General features: G+C 46.4%; 1 protein-coding gene across 5 annotated transcripts in view; it reads left to right on the top strand.

Moving 5' to 3' along the window:
* ZNF532 (zinc finger protein 532) overlaps positions 1 to 8,851 on the top strand; it is a gene marked incomplete at both ends in the record, with an annotated part of 142,399 nt that extends 133,548 nt beyond the window's left edge. For all 5 annotated transcript variants that reach the window (XM_080714398.1, XM_080714396.1, XM_080714399.1 and 2 more), the window contains 3 exons: positions 2,199 to 2,311; positions 6,183 to 6,330; positions 8,360 to 8,851. In XM_080714398.1, the coding sequence (XP_080570524.1) occupies positions 2,199 to 2,311; positions 6,183 to 6,330; positions 8,360 to 8,851 (753 nt within the window). The remainder of the gene's footprint in view (positions 1 to 2,198; positions 2,312 to 6,182; positions 6,331 to 8,359) is intronic.
* Between the last annotated feature and the right edge of the window lie 9,347 nt (positions 8,852 to 18,198).

Genomic DNA, 18,198 nt, shown 5'->3' with positions numbered 1-18,198 from the left:
AGGAAGCGGAAGCACTGTTGCGTCTCCACCTCGCGGTGGGGTTGGGACTCCCCAGGTCCCCAGATTGTCAGCAGCAGGGTCAGGTTCTCACCACTCAAATGGGTCCCCTTTAAATAAGGGCATGCTTAACAGGTGAAGCATGTAAAAGTTTTTTAGAATATGATTTCTTCATCTCATCTTGCACTTGCTTACTTATCTTTTACTGCCAAGAATAGTAATGTTATCCACCGGAGAACGGATTCCCACTCCAGCCTTATTTTGAATGAGGGCCGAGCCAAATTCTGTCGCATTCACCAGCGACGACTCCCATGATTTCATTTCCTGGCGATAGGCCGTGGTTTAGTTCTAGACTGCTTAGGAGTGTCAGACCGAAAGAATTTGTTTTAGGAGTTAAGCTGCGAATTGACTTCAAAGGTTCTGCTTGGAAAAACATTTAATTAACACCGCTATGTCTTAGCCAAAGTGGGAAAGTTTTAGATAGGATTTTTAAGAAGTTAGATTCCCCTGCTCGATAGCTTGTGCGCCGATGTGTGAACACTTTCTCACTCACTGCCCCACGTACTCAGACAGGCGGGCTCCTTAAATTGACTTCAGAGGTCTTGTGTTTCCCAGATAACCGAATGGTGTTGTGTAAAACAAAAGGTCTTCTACAGAGCTCTAAACTGAGTTTATTGAAGGATACATTTTAAACTAAAACCAGCCAGGGATTTAATTTAACATGGCATGTTAGATAAGTTTGGATATCTTCCCATTTACCGCAAAAGTACCTGTGTGTGTGTGTGTGGGGGGGGGTGCTGGGGATGGAACCCAGGGGCACTCTACCTCTGAGCGCCATCCCCAGCCCTATTTTTTACTCCTTATTTTGAAACAGGGCCTCACTGAGTAGCTGAGGCTGTCTGTGAACCTTAATCCTCCTGTCTCAGCCTCCCAAATGCTGGGATTTCAAGCGTGGGCCTCCACACCCAGCTCAGTTATGACAAATTAAATTGTTGGCTTTATTTGCTATTTATTGAAGTAGTATTTTAAAATATCATCTGCTTCTTAAAACAATAGCATTTATAAGCCAGGTGTGGTGGTACACACCTATAATCTCAATATTTGGGTGGCAGAGACAGGAGGATCACGGGTTTGAGGCCAGTTTCAACAACTTAGCAAAACTCTCAGAAACTTAGAGAGACCTCGTTTCAAAATTAAAAATAAAAAGGGCTGGGAGGGGGTATAGCTTGGAGATAGAATACCCCTGGGTTTAATCTCCAGTACCAAAAAAAAAAAAAAAATAGCATTTGCAGAGCTTGGGATATAGCTCAGTGGTAGGGTAGAACCCTTGCCTATTATAAACAAAGCCCTGGGTTCAGTCCCCAGCAACACACACACACACACACACACACACACACACACACACACACACTAAAAGTAGCATTTACTACTTCTTTTGCAAAAAAAGGGATTTATGTGATGTTTTTTATTACAGATACATAGATATTTATATAAATTTTAAAAAAAGAATATTAGCCGAGCGTGGCGGTGCACGCTTGTAATCCCAGCATTTGGGAGGCTGAGACCTGGAGGATTGTGGTTCGCGGACAGCCTCAGCTACTTAGTGAGGCCCTCTGCAACTCAGTGAGACCCGGTTTCAAAATAAAAAGAATAAAAAATAGGGCAGGGGGAGTAGCTCGGAGGTCGAATGCCCCTGGGTTCCATCCCCAGACCCCGCCAAAAAAAAAAAAAAAAAAGTAAAGCATATTTCCAGGGCTTGGGCTTTAGCTCAGTGGTAGAGCACTTACTTGCCCAGTGTGCACAAGGCCCTGGGTTCAATCCTCAGCAACACACACACACACACACACACACACACACACACGCACGCATGCACGATAAAAATAGCATTTACTACTCCTTTTGCAAAAAAAAAAAACTATTTATGCAATGTCTTTTGTCACAAATACATGGGAATTTATATAAATTTTAAAACCTGAGTATTAGGGGAAAATAAATAAAAATTCTTTACTCTTTTGGTCAGTAAATGGCACCTCCTGCTCCCAGCCCCTCTGCGGCTAGCCCAGCACTGTGCTCTTTGACTCGATTATTTCAGCAAAGCTCATTTAGTCTAACATCCTAATCCACACCATGGGGCGCTCTCGGTTTTCACGGTGTCTGTGTCTCCGCTGACTTAAGCGGCCTTCTCTTCTCTCCCGGCGCAGCAAATGAAGAAGCACCCCTGCCGCCAGTGCGACAAGTCCTTCAGCTCCTCGCACAGCCTGTGCCGCCACAATCGCATCAAGCACAAGGGCATCAGGAAGGTCTACACCTGCTCGTAAGTGCTTCTGTGTTCCACCTCCCGAAGGGTTTCTGTCTGTAGCTAACCACTGACTGTGTGTGTGTGTGTGTGTGTGTGTGTGTGTGTGTGTGTGGTACTGGGGATAAAACCCAGGGCACGTTACTCCCAAGCTACACCCACAGCTGTATTTTAATTTTCAAACAAGGTCTCTCTAAATTGATGAGAGTTTTAGCACTTGCTGAGGCTGTCCGCGAACCTGCGATCGTCCTGTCTCAGACTCCCACCTCCTGGGATTATAGGCATGCGCCACCACCCCTGGCCTTTTACTCTGACATTTGATTTCCAGTCCTCTGGACCAGTTTCTGAGTCACATTTCCTAACTCTTTTGGCATTAGGTTGTCAAACTCAAAATTTTTTTGGTGGCATGGTACTGCAGATTGAACCCAGGAGCATTCTTATCTGTGAACTATACACTCCCAGTTCTTTTTTCTAATTTTAATTTTTTTGTGTGCTGGGGATTGAACCCAGGGGCATTCTACCTTCAAGCTATACCCCCAGCCTGATTTTTCTATTCTTTATTTGGAAACAGGGTCTCACTGAGTTGCGGAGGGCCTACGTAGCTGAGGCTGTCCGCGAACCGAGATCCTCCTGTCTCAGCCTCCTGAGTACTGGGATTACAAGTGCGTGCCACCACGCCCGGCTCCTTTTAACTTTTTTGTTTTGGAACAGGGTCTCGCGAGGTTACTGACAGTCTTGCTGTGCTGTTGAGGCAGCCCTCAAACCTGCGATCCTCTTGCCTTAGCTTCTCAAGTACCAGGATTACAGACACGTGCCACCGTGTCTGACTCTTAAAAAAAAAAAAAGAAGCGCCTTTCTGCATACCCCATGATGTTATGCTATTCCCTGGCACATGTTTTTTATTACTGAGTGTTAAGGGAAATGGTGGGTTTGCTGGTGTGCAGGTGAATAGCCGTCCCTGGGCCTACGATGGTGGCCGCATTGCCAGCTTGGCCTGCTGGGGTTCAGAGCTGACCTGAAGAAGGCTCCATCATGGTGGATTCAGTCCTAGACCAAGCCACCACCTAAGGCCTTTTCTCAGTACATACTATTGGCTGAGATCAAACAGATGGGAGGGCCTGAGTGGGCCATCGTGAGCCCACCCATCAGTGGCTGGTCATAAACTGCTCCATATATGAAGACCAGGCTGTGTTATGACATTAGCAGAGAGTCTGTCACACACTCAACCAGAACATGTTTAAAGTGAATTGACATTGCAAGGCGCGTCTCATGCGAGAGGGAAGGAGCCTGCAGGTGCAGAGCAGTGTGCAGTTCGGCGTGGTTGCCGTCGGCTTAGCAGGAATTGGCTGGCACCTGGCTGGAGTTGGAGCTGGCTGGTTAGTTAGGGGGAGTTCCCCAGAGAGCAAAACAGAGGCACGAAACCAAAGTAGACGGCGGTTTTGGTATGATGAGCATGTTCCATGAGTAATGTGTGTTGAGACTGAATCAGAAAAATCAGAATGTAGCGGGTGTGGTGCTGCGCGCCTGTGATCCCAGCCAGGGAGGCTGAGGCAAGAGCGTCACAAGTTGGAGCCCAGCCCAGGCCACTTAGCTACAGTCTGCCTCAAAATAAAAATTTTAAAAGGCTGGGAATGGAGGCAGTTTTAGAGCACCGGCCTGGCATGCACGAGGCTCTGAGTTCTGCTAAAAAGAAGAGGCCCCAGTACTGATTAAAAAAAGAGCCAGAGTCTGCGTCCAGGAGGACCCCCGGCCGAGGAGACAGTGGAACAGACGGCCTAGCGGCTTGATCCTTTATTAGAGCTTAGTTTCTTTCCTGTGATGTCAGTGTGAGGCAGTAAAATTTAGGGCTAGGAATCTCCGCTAATTGACCTCCAGCAAAACCTTTTCATGAGCAGGAGCTCTTGTTCCATGGTACTGGCTCCTGCGCGGCCCCGAGAGGGTCTCAGAGGTAGAGGCAGCAGGGTTTAGGGCCACCATTCCAAAATCCTCAGAAACCTTTTCTGTGTGTGTACGTGGCACTGGAAATTGAACCTATAGGTATTCTACCTCCAAGCTACACTCCCCAGCCCTATTTAATTTTACTTTTGAAACAAGGTCTTGTTAGGTTGGTGAGAGTCTCAACTATTTGCTGAGGCTGTCCTTGAACCTGCCTGCCTCAGCCTCCCAAGTATTGAAATTACAGGCGAGTGCTACCATGCCCAGCTCAGAAATCTTTTTTTTTTTTTCTTTTTTCTTTTCTTTCATTTTCAGTACTGAGGATTGAACCCAGGCACATTCTACCTCTGAGCTACATCCCAGCACATTTTTATTATTTATTTGGAAACAGGGTCTCACTAAGTTGCAGAGGGCCTCACTAAGTGGCCTAGCAGCCTGTGGTCCTCCTGTCTCAGCCTCCTAAGTATTTGGGTTACATGTGTGCGCCACCACGCCCAGGTGGCTCAGATTTTTTTTTTTTTTTTTTTTTTGGTATTGGGGATGGAATCTAGGGGCATTCTACCTCTGAGCTACAGCCCCAGCCCTATTTTTTATTCTTTATTTTGAAACAGGGTCTCACTGAGTTGCAGAGGGCCTCATTAAGTAGCTGAGGCTGTCTGCGCATTGCGATTCTCCTGTCTCGGCTCCGAAATGCTACAATCACAAGCATGCACCACCATGCCCAGCTTCAGAAACCTTTTTGAGTTTTGTGATTCTGGAGATTGAACCAGGGGGGCTGTTGTACCACAGCTACAGCCAGCCCTTTTTATTTTTTATTTTGTTTGTTTGTCTGGTTTTTTTTTTTTTTTGGTGGTACTGGGGATGGAACCCAGAGGCTTTCTACCTCCAGGCTACACTCCCAGACCTATTTTATACTTTATTTGGAAACAGGGTCTCACTAAGTTGCTGAGAGCCTCACTAAGCAGCTGAGGCTGGCTTCGAACCTGTGCGATCCTCCTGTCTCAGCCTCCCAAGCGCGGGGATTACAAGCGTGCGCCACCACGTCTGGCTTTTATTTTTTATTTTGAAGCAGGGCCTCATTAAGTTATCTCATTGGGGACCTTGAACTGGGAGCCTCCTATCTCAGCCTCCCAAGTGCTGGAATCACAGATGTGTGCCAGCACGCCCGGCTGCAATGGTGTTCTAGATATCTAATGTCTGTCGTCCATAATCACCACGCCCTTCACTCTTTTAAGCTGTTTTGAGCTTGTTTTATTAAGAAAACAGTAAATTCCTATTTTCAAAGGCACCATCTTCATAATCTATACTTTTGCACAATCCAAAATGAAAACTTAAGCAGGTAGGTCTACTTTGGATATCTGTTCTGTTTTTTTTTTTTATTTCAATCTACCAAATCCACAAATACATCCATGCTGTGATTATAAACACGTGTTGCCTCTGTGTTTGGAGAGAGTTGGAGCCAGATGCTCAGCGCCGTGCCAGCAGAGTAGACGGAGAATTAACGTCAGCGGGGCAGAGGCCCAGAGGGACAGTCTTTAGCCTCTGCGTCTGGGGTGACATAAATTCTGAAGGGATTCTCTGAGTCACACTGTACAGAAAACTCTGGAAAGGCACAATTCTGCGCTTTAAAATTGCAGCCATCTAAGATTACAAAATCAAGTCACACTTTGACCAAACCTGCAAAATAAATACCCCGTCGGAGCCAAATTAGGCTGGTTCTATTAAGGACACCAAAACCAACAGCTCTCTTTCATGCCGGCTGGAAGGAAACTTTTCCATACAGTGGGAACAATGATGCATCCTAGCGCTGCTCACTGAGCCCTGCACCTCCGGGTCCCTGCAGCCGGCACCACCATCTGTGAACGCCGCCGCAGGCCAGCGCAGGTCCTGGCCAGAGCGCGCCACTTAGCCACTCAGCCACTCAGCCGCTGTCTTCTCTCTGTCCCGCCTGCAGGCACTGCCCGGACTCCCGGCGCACCTTCACCAAGCGGCTCATGCTAGAGAAACACATCCAGCTGATGCACGGCATCAAGGATCCCGACCTGAAGGAGATGACGGAAGCCGCCAACGAGGAGGAAGTGGAAATCAAGGAAGACGCCAAGGTCAAACATCCCCGAAGGCTTTGTAGTGAACTGGGCTCCATTGCTTTGTCGTGAAGTGGGCGACTCGCTCCCCCCCATTCATTCTCTCCATCTGCATTTGCATACAGTGACATAATTTAAAAATTCAGATGAGAAAGTATAAAATAGTGGGCTGTCCCCCTTTATACCTGACCCCTCAGCTCCCCCCTAAAGGTAACCTCTGTTGGCGTTTCTTCTGTGTCCTTCCGCAAATAGCGTTAGGGATCTACTTGCTCGTATAGCACGTAAAATTTTGTGTCGACTTAGGAAAGTTGTCCCTTAGCCAGAACAAAAAAAAAAAAATTTTTAAATAATTAATTCTTCAGCTAGATGAATTAATGTTCATCTAGGGGTGAACATCACCTAATCACATTTAAGAGATTTCTTAATTGTCTTTGTAATAATAAAAGATAAAAGCCACAGAGTCGATCCTATGCCCACATCAGTGGTCGTGACCTTCTTTCAGCCAGCAGTAGGTACATGTGTGTGTGGGTACACAAGACACTGTGTGTACCAACTGCTGGAGTGTAGAAAAGCCGCTGTCCCTGGGGCCATGGCTGCCATGGTGTTGAGTCTGGCACCTGGCTAAGTCTGGCAGGCACCTGGGTACAATCAGTGTACCCAGACGTGCTTTCAGGAAGTTAATCACTTAGAAACCTCACTGAAATACAAGTCAGACTGGTGTTGCATGAAGACACAGTCCTTTCCCGCAGGACGTGAACGGGTGTGTGTGCAGAGGTAGCTTTTGGGCGAGAGAGGAGCCCTAGGAGCAGGGCAGAGGAGCCAGCCGTGGGCGCATAGCGGAGGTGCCCCTCGGGTTTGGATTTGGGGAGCAGTGGGAAGCGAAGGCATTCGGTGAGCGGCAGGACAGTGGGAAGTGGTACGCCGCAGGCGTGGTGGGGGAGGAGGCACCCAGCCAGGTGACCTGGCGATGGCTCCCCAGCATCCTCAGGGTGACATTCTGTGTCCTGCATGGCCTTCTACAGTCCCCACGCCACCCCAGACCTGGACTGCAGCATGCCCTGGCACTCTGCCGGGTCTCCCCAGCTGCCGCCGGCCCCCAGCACACACAGAGTGTTCACACCTGGTGCCTTCACAGTCTCACCTGTCACCGTGGTCCTCCTTGACCACCGTTGCTTAGCAACACCCTCCCTGGCTTCCCACACACCCTGTCCTCCCCAGGTCTGAAGCACCGCAGATTCCTTGGTCGGTTTGGGTTTAGCCTCCATTTCCACAAATCGGGCTCCTTTTTTTGCTCCCATCCTCCCTGGCTGGAGCCACGCTGGGGAACGTGGGATTCCAGTTCCTGCTTGTAGGGTGGAGGGAGGCTGTGGGTCCCAGTTGTGGGGGCAGATGCATAGTTTTTATTTATTTTTTATTTTTTGTGATACTGGGGATGGAATTCGGGGGCATTGTACCTTGGAGCTACACCCCCAACCAATTTTTTGTCTTTTATTTTGAAACAGGGGCTCACTGAGTTGCAAAGGGCCTCACTAAGTAGCTGAGGCTGGCCGTGAACCCAAATCCTCCTGTCTCAGCCTCCCAAATGCTGGGATTACAAGCGTGTGCCACCATGCCTGGCTCAGAGGCATGGCTGTTACATTTTAATTAATTTAATTTTTTATTTATGCATACTGGGAATGGAACCCAGGGGTATTCTACCTCTGCACTACATCCCAGCCCTTTTTTTTTTTTTTTTTTGCAATACTGGGGATAGAACCCAGGGGCATTCTACCTGTGAGCTACCACACCCCCCCCCCCAGCCCTATTTTTTATTCTTTATTTTGAAACAGGGTCTCACTAAGTTGCAAAGGGCCTCACTAAGTAGCTGAGGCTGGCCGAGAACCTGTGATCCTTCCTGTCTCTGCCTCCCAGGTGCTGGGATGACAAGCGTGCGGGCTAGATGCATGGTTTTAACGTCTCCCACCCCTGGATTCCACTGCATCCATTTTACACTTCCGTGGGGGTGGGACAGGTTTCAGCTGTCTTCTCTCTCGTTTTTTCCTCCAAGGTCCCCAGCCCCAAGCGGAAGTTGGAGGAACCGGTGTTGGAATTCCGGCCCCCCAGAGGCGCCATCACGCAGCCGCTGAAGAAGCTCAAAATCAACGTGTTCAAGGTCCACAAGTGCGCCGTGTGCGGCTTCACCACCGAGAACCTGCTGCAGTTCCACGAGCACATCCCTCAGCACAAGTCCGACGGCTCCTCCTACCAGTGCCGCGAGTGTGGCCTGTGCTACACGTCACACGTGTCCCTGTCCCGCCACCTGTTCATCGTGCACAAGCTGAAGGAGCCGCAGCCCGTGTCCAAGCAGAACGGGGCGGGCGCCGACGGGCAGCAGGAGAACCAGCCGGGCCCCGAGGACGAGGCGGCCGACGGCGCGGCCGACCGCAAGTGCAAGGTGTGCGCCAAGACCTTCGAGACGGAAGCTGCCTTAAACACGCACATGCGGACCCACGGCATGGCCTTCATCAAGTCCAAGCGGATGAGTTCCGCCGAGAAATAGCCACGGTCGTTCCCCAAGGAGCATCCCTGTCCACGTTGGAATCCAATAGAAAAAAAAGGGGGGGACGTTTTTGTTACAAAATGTTTGCAGTATAATAGAGTCCACAGTACTATCTAGGCTGTTGCAATATATTCCTCTCCCTGTACCCTCCTCACCTTCTGGGATATATCCTCCAGTGATAAGTCTTACACCAGTATTTCAGCTTAAAAGAGTTTGTATATATTTAAACCAATAACTTTTTATACTCTTTGTTACATGTTTGTATCAGTATTTAGTGACAAAATGTTTCGTTGTTGTTTTTCTTTTGTTTTGTTTTTGGGTTTCTTGGGTTACAATTTTCCTTTTTGTACTGTTTCTTTCAAACAGAGTTCCCCTTAACAGGGGCAGTTCCTGAACTCCAGTAAACCATTTTGTACATGAAGCATTTAATGGGTTAACCAAGGACAGGCCGACACCAGGCCTTTTTTTTAGCGTTTTTAATTTTTAGAATTCACTACATAAATTGTAGGTGATCGTGGGTCTCAAAAACACTAGGAACTTTTAAGTGTCTTAGCACTCCCCTCGGCGTGCCGCCTCAGATGAGCCAGCGCATGGCTGGGGCAACCACACTCCGGCGCGGGCACGGCGTGGCGCGGGCCGTGCCCGGCGTGTTTAAAGCAGCCTTGAAGGTCCTCTCTCTCCTGCTGTGGGGGAATCCGGCCAGAAAACCCAGGAAGGCAGGCGGGTCTCAATTTCATCTTGATGAATGGGGAAGAAGGGAATCCTTAAAACGAAAACCCAGGGCCAGTTGTTGTCTGGCCAGATTTGCAAGGCTGACTTAAAAAGCACAAGGAGTTAGAGATGGGAAGGGCTGGGCTCCTGTAAATGTTACGAACACACTTAGTTAGACCACAGTAGACGTCTAGTCAGGTTTTTGTCTTATAACTTATTAACTACTACAAAGACACAACTAAGAATATCAAGTATTTCTCTGGCTCTTGACAAGGGATAAAAAAAAAGAAGTCACAGTGGACTTAACCCTTTGCTGTCTACACAGTTAGCGTTTCCTGCTCTGGGTGCTACTGCCAAACGTCCTGGTACTTAGACCTGGGATGCACAACTTCACCCACTCCCCATGCGGCAGCTGCGTCTCACGATTGGCCATCAGTTGAAGCACTGAGCCACCCGGGTTCCCGCCAGTCGCTTCAGTACCTACAGCTCACGTCCCTAGTTCAGCTTTACGAAGCTCCCTGCGGGTTCTCCACTGTCCTTCCGTATAGATTTCTCTGGGAGTTAGCATATCTTTTATTTGTTTTTGTTTTTGTTCCGTGTTTTTCTTTTGCATTTTATATCTTCTATTTATCCCCGAACATGTTTTATACTTTTTTTTTTTATTATTTCAAAGAAAGGAAATTCTTTTGTGTATATAGAGATACTTGCATGAGAGTCTGTAGTCAATGTTCGGTTCCTCAAAAGGTCTTGCTGCTGTCAGATGTAATGCACTACATCCGTCATACCTGTATTAAATAACACATTTCACATGTAAATAAATGTGGGACATTTGGCCCTTGTGCTTCTGCGAGAGAGTTATTAATGGCGGGTCTCTGGCATCTTCGTGAACTCGAGGAAGCGATGAATTGCCAGGACAAGCTACGGGATATTGCAGAGTTCTTCCCACGCGAGAATGGGGATCCTGGTTCTCATTCGTCAACAGCCACGTTGTCACGTTCCGTCGACTCCATCAGTACATCGGTACATCGGTACAATCCGAGGGTAGGCTGAAGTATTCCTCAACCTGAAATTCAATTGCTGTTACTTGTTCTACTTGTTATCGGGCCAGGTTGTGTTCCTAGCACTTTCACGTTTCTGCATTTGAACCTTGCAATAAGCCCGTATGATGGGCCGCTCGGGTCTGTAGAACCTCGTTTCACAGTTGAGGAAGCTGAGCTCAGATTTAAGTTCTTTGCCTAAGCCCTTGTAGCTGGTAAGTGGCTTCGCATAGTAGAACCCAAATATTTTGCTCTAAATCTAGTGCTCGCTCTATGTGGTTATGTAAATATTGATAAATATTCATTTATTCAACAAATAAAAGGTATGTGCGAAAATACCGTACCAGAACTTTTATTTTGGGGCACTGTGGCTTCAGGAAAATTACGTGAAAGTCTTTCTACTCTTCAATTCCCAGAAATGCTTAATACGGAATTACCATCTGTTAAATGTCTGGTTGAGCACGTAAGAAAGTTTTTTTTTGTGTGTGTGTGTGTGTTTTAAATGCTTAGAGGTCTTAAACGAAGAAACTGAAACAAACAATGCTATCGCCCTGGAGGCTCACCTGGCTGTTCAACCCTTCGAGGAGGGGACTGCTGAACTGGAAGAGAGAACTTGGGGAAGTAGCCTGGAATCCACGTCAGCCATGATGGCACAGAATATATGAAAACGTGGTTAGCAGTCGAGAAGGCCAGAGTGAGGAAGAAGATTCGACTTCGGTTTAGTAGGGGTTTCAAAAAAAGAAGGGCTAGAATTTGGAGAGATCAATTTCGAAAATCCTTGGCCATTAATGCAAAGCATGACTCTGAAGAAAGAGAGAATGTTGACCAAGAATCCATGCCTTGGGCTTAGGTAATGTCCGTGCTAGGTGTGGGCCTTTCAAAAAAGAGGGTACAGTTGGACAAAAGGCAGAATTCCATGGGGTATGCTTGCTGAGTTCCTTTCTTTCTTCCTTCCTTCCTTTCTTTCTTTCTTTCTTTCTTTCTTTCTTTCTTTCTTTCTTTCCTTTCTTTCTTTCTTGTACTGGGAATTGAACCCAGGGGCACTCACACTGAGCTACATTCCCAACCTGATTTTTTATTCTTTTTTTGGAAACAGGATCTCACTTGTAGAGGGCCACACTAAATAGCTGAGGCTGGCTGCAAATCTGCAGCCCTCCTGTCTCAGCCTCCCAGGTGCTGGGATTACATATGCGTACCACCACGCCGGGCTCAGTGAGTTCTTGCTGTATATGTGTTATACTATGGTCGAACTTATGGACATTCTACTTCTGAGCTACCTCTCCAGCACCTTTTTTGTTTGTTTTTTGGTACTGGAAATTGATTGAACTTGGGCATTTTACTTCTGAGCTACACCCCTAGCCCTGTTTTGTTTTTGAAATAGGGTCTGTGTTGCTGAGGGTGGTCTTGAACCTGGGATCCTCCTGTCTCAGTTTCCCAAGTACTGGGATTGCGGGTTGCATGACCATGCCCAGCTTCAGTGAGTTCTTTCAAGCCCATTAATCTGTTTAGTGGAGAGATGGGAGCTGAGGCTGGCAGAGTAGCAGCTTAGGCCACGTTATAAAAAGCCTCGAATGAAGTCGAGTGTGATGGTGCGTGCTTGTAATCCCAGTACTTGGGAGGCTGAGACTGGAGGATCGCATGTTCCTGGCCAGCCTCAGCTGCATAGTGAGGACACTGCAACTTAGACTCTGTTTCAGAAATAAAGAATAAAATATAACATTGTTAACCTGGACACTCAGTATTGAGAAGGAGGGAAAAGGAGAAGAGGGGGAGACCAAGTACTGTGTGAATAAATGCCATTGTCAACATGATCTACATTATATGACACTAGAGTGCGCCAATAGAATAAAAAATAAAGTAGTTTCTATTAAAAAATAAAACAAAGCCGGGCATGGTGGCACATGCTTGTAATCCCAGCATTTGGGCGGCTGAGACTGGAGGATTGCGGTTCGTGGACAGCCTCAGCTATTTAGGTCCTCCGCAACTTAGTGAGACCCTGTTTCAAAAGAAAAAATATAAAATAGGGCAGGGGACGTAGTTTGGAGGTCGAATGACCCTGGGTTCCATCCCCAAACCCGCAAATAATAAAGAATAAAAATAGGGCTGGGAGTGTAGCTTCGAGGTAGAATGCCCCTGGGTTGACCCGGGCGTGGTGGCGCACACTTGTAATCCCAGCATTCAGGAGGCTGAGACTGGAGGATCGCGGTTTGCGGACAGCCTCAGCTACTTAGTGAGGCCCTCTGCAACTCAGTGAGACCCTGTTTCAAAATAAAGAATAAAAAGTTGGGCAGGGGGTATAGCTTGGAGGTCAAATGCCTCTGGGTTCCATCCCCAGACCTGCAAAAAAGGAAAGCAAGCAAGCAAGCAAGCAAGCTTTGAATGACACCAAAGGTAAGTACTCTGGTAATCTGAGATGCGTTCCTTGCTCAGGAGAGTGGCCTGACCAGGTGAGAGGTGGTAGTGCTTGGGTTGCATGGGAGCGGGAGGGTGTTGGCCAGATTATACCGTGGCTACAACTTCAGACCCACATGGCTGGCCACAAGACTTACCTCTTGCTCACATTCAGTGCCCGTTGTGGACTGTTTGGAAGTGTGGCCCTCTATCTCCTGACCCCGTTTACCCCAGGATCACCAAATATCGCTGGTTACTGTGCTAGTAAAAGTGTAACTGAACGCTCTGTTCCAGGAGTGACAGATGCCACTTGTCACAACTCAGCCCAAACCCGCCACCGGTTCCACCCTGCAGTCACGGGGAGTCCTGTGTGCTCAGAAGACGGAACCAGACAAGCGGTATCAAGTAGCCATCACAGAAATCAAGTGTCCTCGCTGTGCCTGTGGTGTGAACGCAGGACAGGGCTTCTTCACCCGGGCTAGTGGAGCAAGCTTGAAATCTCAATCAGTGAGATTTCAGAAGTATATCAAGGGGGACCCGGGCGTGGTGGCACATGCCAGCAATCCCAGTACTCGGGAGTCTGAGACAGGAGGATCGTAGGCTCGAGGACAGCCTCAACAAGTGGTAAGACTCGTCAACCTAGCAAGATCCTGTTTCAAATTAAAAAATAAAATTGGGCTGGAGGTGTAGTTCAGAGAGAGAATGCTCCTGGGTTCAATCCCCAGTACCACAAAATAATAAGTAAATACATAACATACGTACATACATGGCTGGGTGTGTATCTCAGAGGTAGAATGCCCATGGGTTTAGCCCCTAGTACCATACACAGAACAACAACAAAAAAGTCTATCAAGGAGGTGGAGGGTTCATACAGTTGGATGTAGAGAAGTCTGATTTCAAAGTCTGAGTTTTAAGAGGCATCTTCAATTTCTTTTTTTGAAGGGTTAAATAGAAATAGGGAAGTAATCGTTGGATATTGGGAAGATAAAATTTTAAATATACATGCAAGATTCTTTTTTCTGTGTGGTGGGTGACTTTGCTTATCAGTAAATGAGGAACAGCAATGCATAAAGATAACTAGCAGAAAAATGACACTTAAAAAGGAGGAAAAGGAGCACGTAGGCTTAAACCATATGGCCTAAAGCACTTCTTCCTCCCAAACACATTTTCAGCAAATTCCTAGTTCCTACCTTGGTCTGTAGTCCTAAGGACAGCTGTCCTACCCCAAAGCTCTGGTGGCGCCTTTCACCGGAACCAGGGAGCTATTGAGTCCCTATCCCAAGATCTTTGAGTAACAGTGAAATTTCCTCTTGGAAACTTGGGGCAGGCAATATTAATATGAAACATCCATATTAATAGAGTCATCATGCTGTGAGTACTTTAAACAAAGAGGCCTACTTGGAAAGGCAAAAAAGGAAAGCATGCCTGAACGATTTCATAAAATACAACTTGGAGGAGCTCCTCACATATCCCAGAGGGTCGTGGCTCTTAATCTCAGCATACATCTTCTAAATGAGCCTTCTGCTTAGTTACTTTCAACTCTTGACTCCTATCCAGGCATAATTCAATCTTTGTATAAGTCGGTTCTTGAGCCTTCTTGGTTTCTTTGAAGATGTTTTCTTCAATTATGAACCTCACATCCTTACTGAGATCATTGTAAGCCACTGGGATCTGACCATGTGAACTTCTTTGCAAAGATCGTAGTAACAGTAATACAAAGTGAAAAAGGTAGAGTAGATGCAGGAGACATAAATAGAATGTACAACACTGCAGGAAACCATCAAACCACAAAGGAAGGCAGCAAGAGAGGAGGAGAGGAAGTGTATCCCCCAAGACCTGAAAGCAAATTGCAAAATGACAATTCTTACCTATCTCCATTGCTGTGGTGTAAGTAGATTAGATTCTCCAATAAGAAGAGCGGCTAAGCCGGGCGTGGTGGCGCATGCTTGTAATCCCCGCGCTTGGGAGGCAGAGACAGGAGGATCGCGCAGGTTCGAAGCCAGCCGCGCCCGCTGGCTTAGGAGACCCTGTTTCCAAATAAAAATGTAAAAATGGGTCTGGGAGTGTAGCCCGGAGGTAGAAGGGCTTCCAGGAACCCCAGTACCACCAAAAAAAAAAAAAAAAAAAAAGAAGAGTGGCTAAAATTTTTTTTTAAGGATTCAGTTATATGCTGTGGGTAGGAGACATGACATCTTCACACAAGACTGAAACTTATGAGATAGAAAAAGATATTCCGTGCAAGTGTAAACTAAAAGACAGCAGGCAGGGGCGTTTATATCATACAAAAGGAACTTTACGCAGAAAACTAAAAAAAAAACAAAGATAGTCAGGCATGGGGGCACACACCTGTAATCCCAGCTATTTCCAAGGCTGAGGCAGGAGGATCACAAGTTCAAGTTCAGCTGGGAAATTTAGTGATGCCTTTTCTCACGTTTGTCTGTGTGTCTGTGTACGCAGTGAGGATTGAACCCGGGGGCATTCTACCTCTGAGCATCACCCCCGCCCCAACTCTTTTTTTTTTTTAAGACCAGATCGCACTTACTTGCTGAGGCTGGCCTTGAACCTGCATTTCTGTCTCAGCCTCCCAAGTACTGAGATTATAGGCATGTGCTACTGTGCCCAGTGAGACTTTGTCTTCATATTTTAAAACTTTTAGCTAGGCGTGGTGGCACATGTCTGTAACCCCAAGCACTTAGGAAACTGAGACTGGAGGATTACAGGTTTGGAGCCAGCCTCAGCAATTTAGTTAGGTTCTCAGCAGTGTAGTGAGAAGCAGTATGTTTCCAAATAACACATAAAAAGGGCAGTTGGCATAGCTTAGAGATTGAGAACCCCTAGGTTCAATCCCCAGCACCACAAAAATAAAATAAAAATAAAAAAATTTCAAAGTGCTCTGAGTGTAGCTCAGTGGCAAATCACTTGCTTAGCAGGAATAAAGCCCTCTTTTCCATCCCCATTACCATACATACATGAAATAAGACAAAAACTGTAGTTAATGAGGTTATACCAAATGGCAAAAATATATGCATCCAATAGTGAAGCATCTAATTATATTAATAGATCCACAGGTAAAAATAGACTAATAAAAATAGTAGGGGACTTTAATACCCTACTTTTAACAGTGGTCATATCTAGACAGAAAATTAGTCAGGAAACATTAGATTTCACAACACTTTAGACCACGCGGACCTAACTTATATAGAACATTCCATCCAGTAACAACAAAATACACGTTATCATTAAGTATGCACGGAACTTTCCCCAGGGTAGATCATCCTTTAGTCCACCAAACAAGTCTGAACAAACTTCAAAGTATTGAAATCCTATCATGCACCTTGTCTATCACTATGGTATATAAAATCAGCCATAACAGGAAAATCCTGGAAAATTAAATACATGAATACTCGACATGCTAATAAACATCCAGTGGGTCCAAGAGTCTTCAAGCAAATAAAAATGGAAACACAAAATACCTATCTATACATATACCCATGCCTAACACATCTATGGAAGGCAGCAAAAGCAGCTTAAAGAGGGGAATTCATAGCACTAAAATATTTGTATCTCTGTAGAGTCTTCCTGCTACAAGGAGCTTCTAGATAGCTAGAGCTGTTGTAATTCTGTATTCACTATGACTCTCCCCCTAAAACTGCTCATTCTGAGTAGTCCAGCCTCAATTCACGTAATATGTGGCTAAGGCTGAATTTGAGACCTGGCTACTGTCAGTAGCCAAGCTCTCTCTTTTCACATTTGTGTTTTTTCACTGAGGATTCTCTTTTAACATCCATTTTTCCTTCTCTGCTGGCCCAGTGGGTTTTGGTGAACGTTTCAGTAAAACATACATTGGATGAGCTGGGTACAGTGATGTGTGCTTGTAATTCCATTACGTGGGAGGCTGAGACAGGAGGATTGCAGATTCCAGGCCAGCCTCAGCAACTTAAGTAAGGCCTCTGCAATTTAGTGAGATCTTGTTTTAAAATAAAAAAATATATAATAAGGCTGGGGATATGGGTTGGAAGTAGAACACCCCTGGGTTCATTTCCCCAATGCCACAGAAAAGAAGAAAAAAATTGGATGATAAAACTTTCCTAATCGGCTTATGTTTTCCTGGGAATTTTCTCATTTATATTTGCTCCCTCTCTGGAAGGGTAGATCTGGGGTGACCAACATTTGGTCATTTGAATTAGGGTCTAAGCGGGTTATAGATAGCACATTAGGTAAGGTATGGTTTTGAAGAAATGAAGGAAGTGGCTTTATACAGAGCTGTGGGCTGCAGCAAGGGAGATCCTTGGTTGTATCTAAGGACCAGAAAAAGTAGAGAGCCACCCTCAGTCCTGAGCTGCCTAAGTAGACCTGGGAGCTGGAGCCATGAAACAGGGTCACGTGGTAAAAGCCATCGCAGAGCAGAACACAGTCACGGTCGGGGCCACAGCGCTGCCAAGAAGAAATGCAGAAGGAAGTGATTGGAAGCCGTCGCTTCACAAAGACGCCTGCTCCCACGGGTCAAAGCTAAACAGAAGCTACGGCCCAGGGGAGCCATGTTGTAGTCTGTAGACGCTGATGTGCGGGTCAGTGAGGGTGCAGAGCAGGACAGACAACGGAGGCTCTGCACTGTTTTATTGTCGACACACGTTATTCCCTTTAGGCAGGCCGGCTGGTAGAACCGGGAGCTTGGGATTCTACAGCTTTTTTCTTCTTCTAAGTCTCCTCACCAGGTTATACTCTTTTTCTAGTGATTTTTTAAATTAAGAAAACAAATAGCACTTCCCAGACAATATTCTCAACCAGTTTCTAAATTCAATTTATGAGGTTAGTTCTGAGTCATAACAAAGCCCTATTTATAATGTTTCATGGCGTCTAGGGGAAGTGATTATTCAAGGTGCTTTGCTATTTTATCACAAGCTGCTTATCCCTAGGTTTCTGTAAAGTTATAATTGGCAGTGACACTACTATCAAGAGACTGTTTCTAAACACAGAGAGACCACGCCTGCAAGACCATGTTGGAAAAAGATTCTATGATTAGAGTTCACAATAGTACACCTTCAGCTGGTTCCAAAAATTGTGGGTTTAGCCCACAAGTCATTTTCTGACCTTCAGGTTGAACCAGGCTTCATCGAGGCAGTTATTGCAAGAGATAAACATCATTTGTGGGGGGGAAAAAATAAGCAAGGCAGAGGTCTGCTGACTGGGGAGGATGGGATGAGTTGG

This window comes from Muscardinus avellanarius, assembly GCF_963383645.1.
Source record: "Muscardinus avellanarius genome assembly, chromosome: 17".
Lineage (NCBI taxonomy): Eukaryota > Metazoa > Chordata > Mammalia > Rodentia > Gliridae > Muscardinus > Muscardinus avellanarius.
Note: the sequence above shows the minus strand (reverse complement) of the source record. Positions and strands in the feature narration are given on the sequence as shown.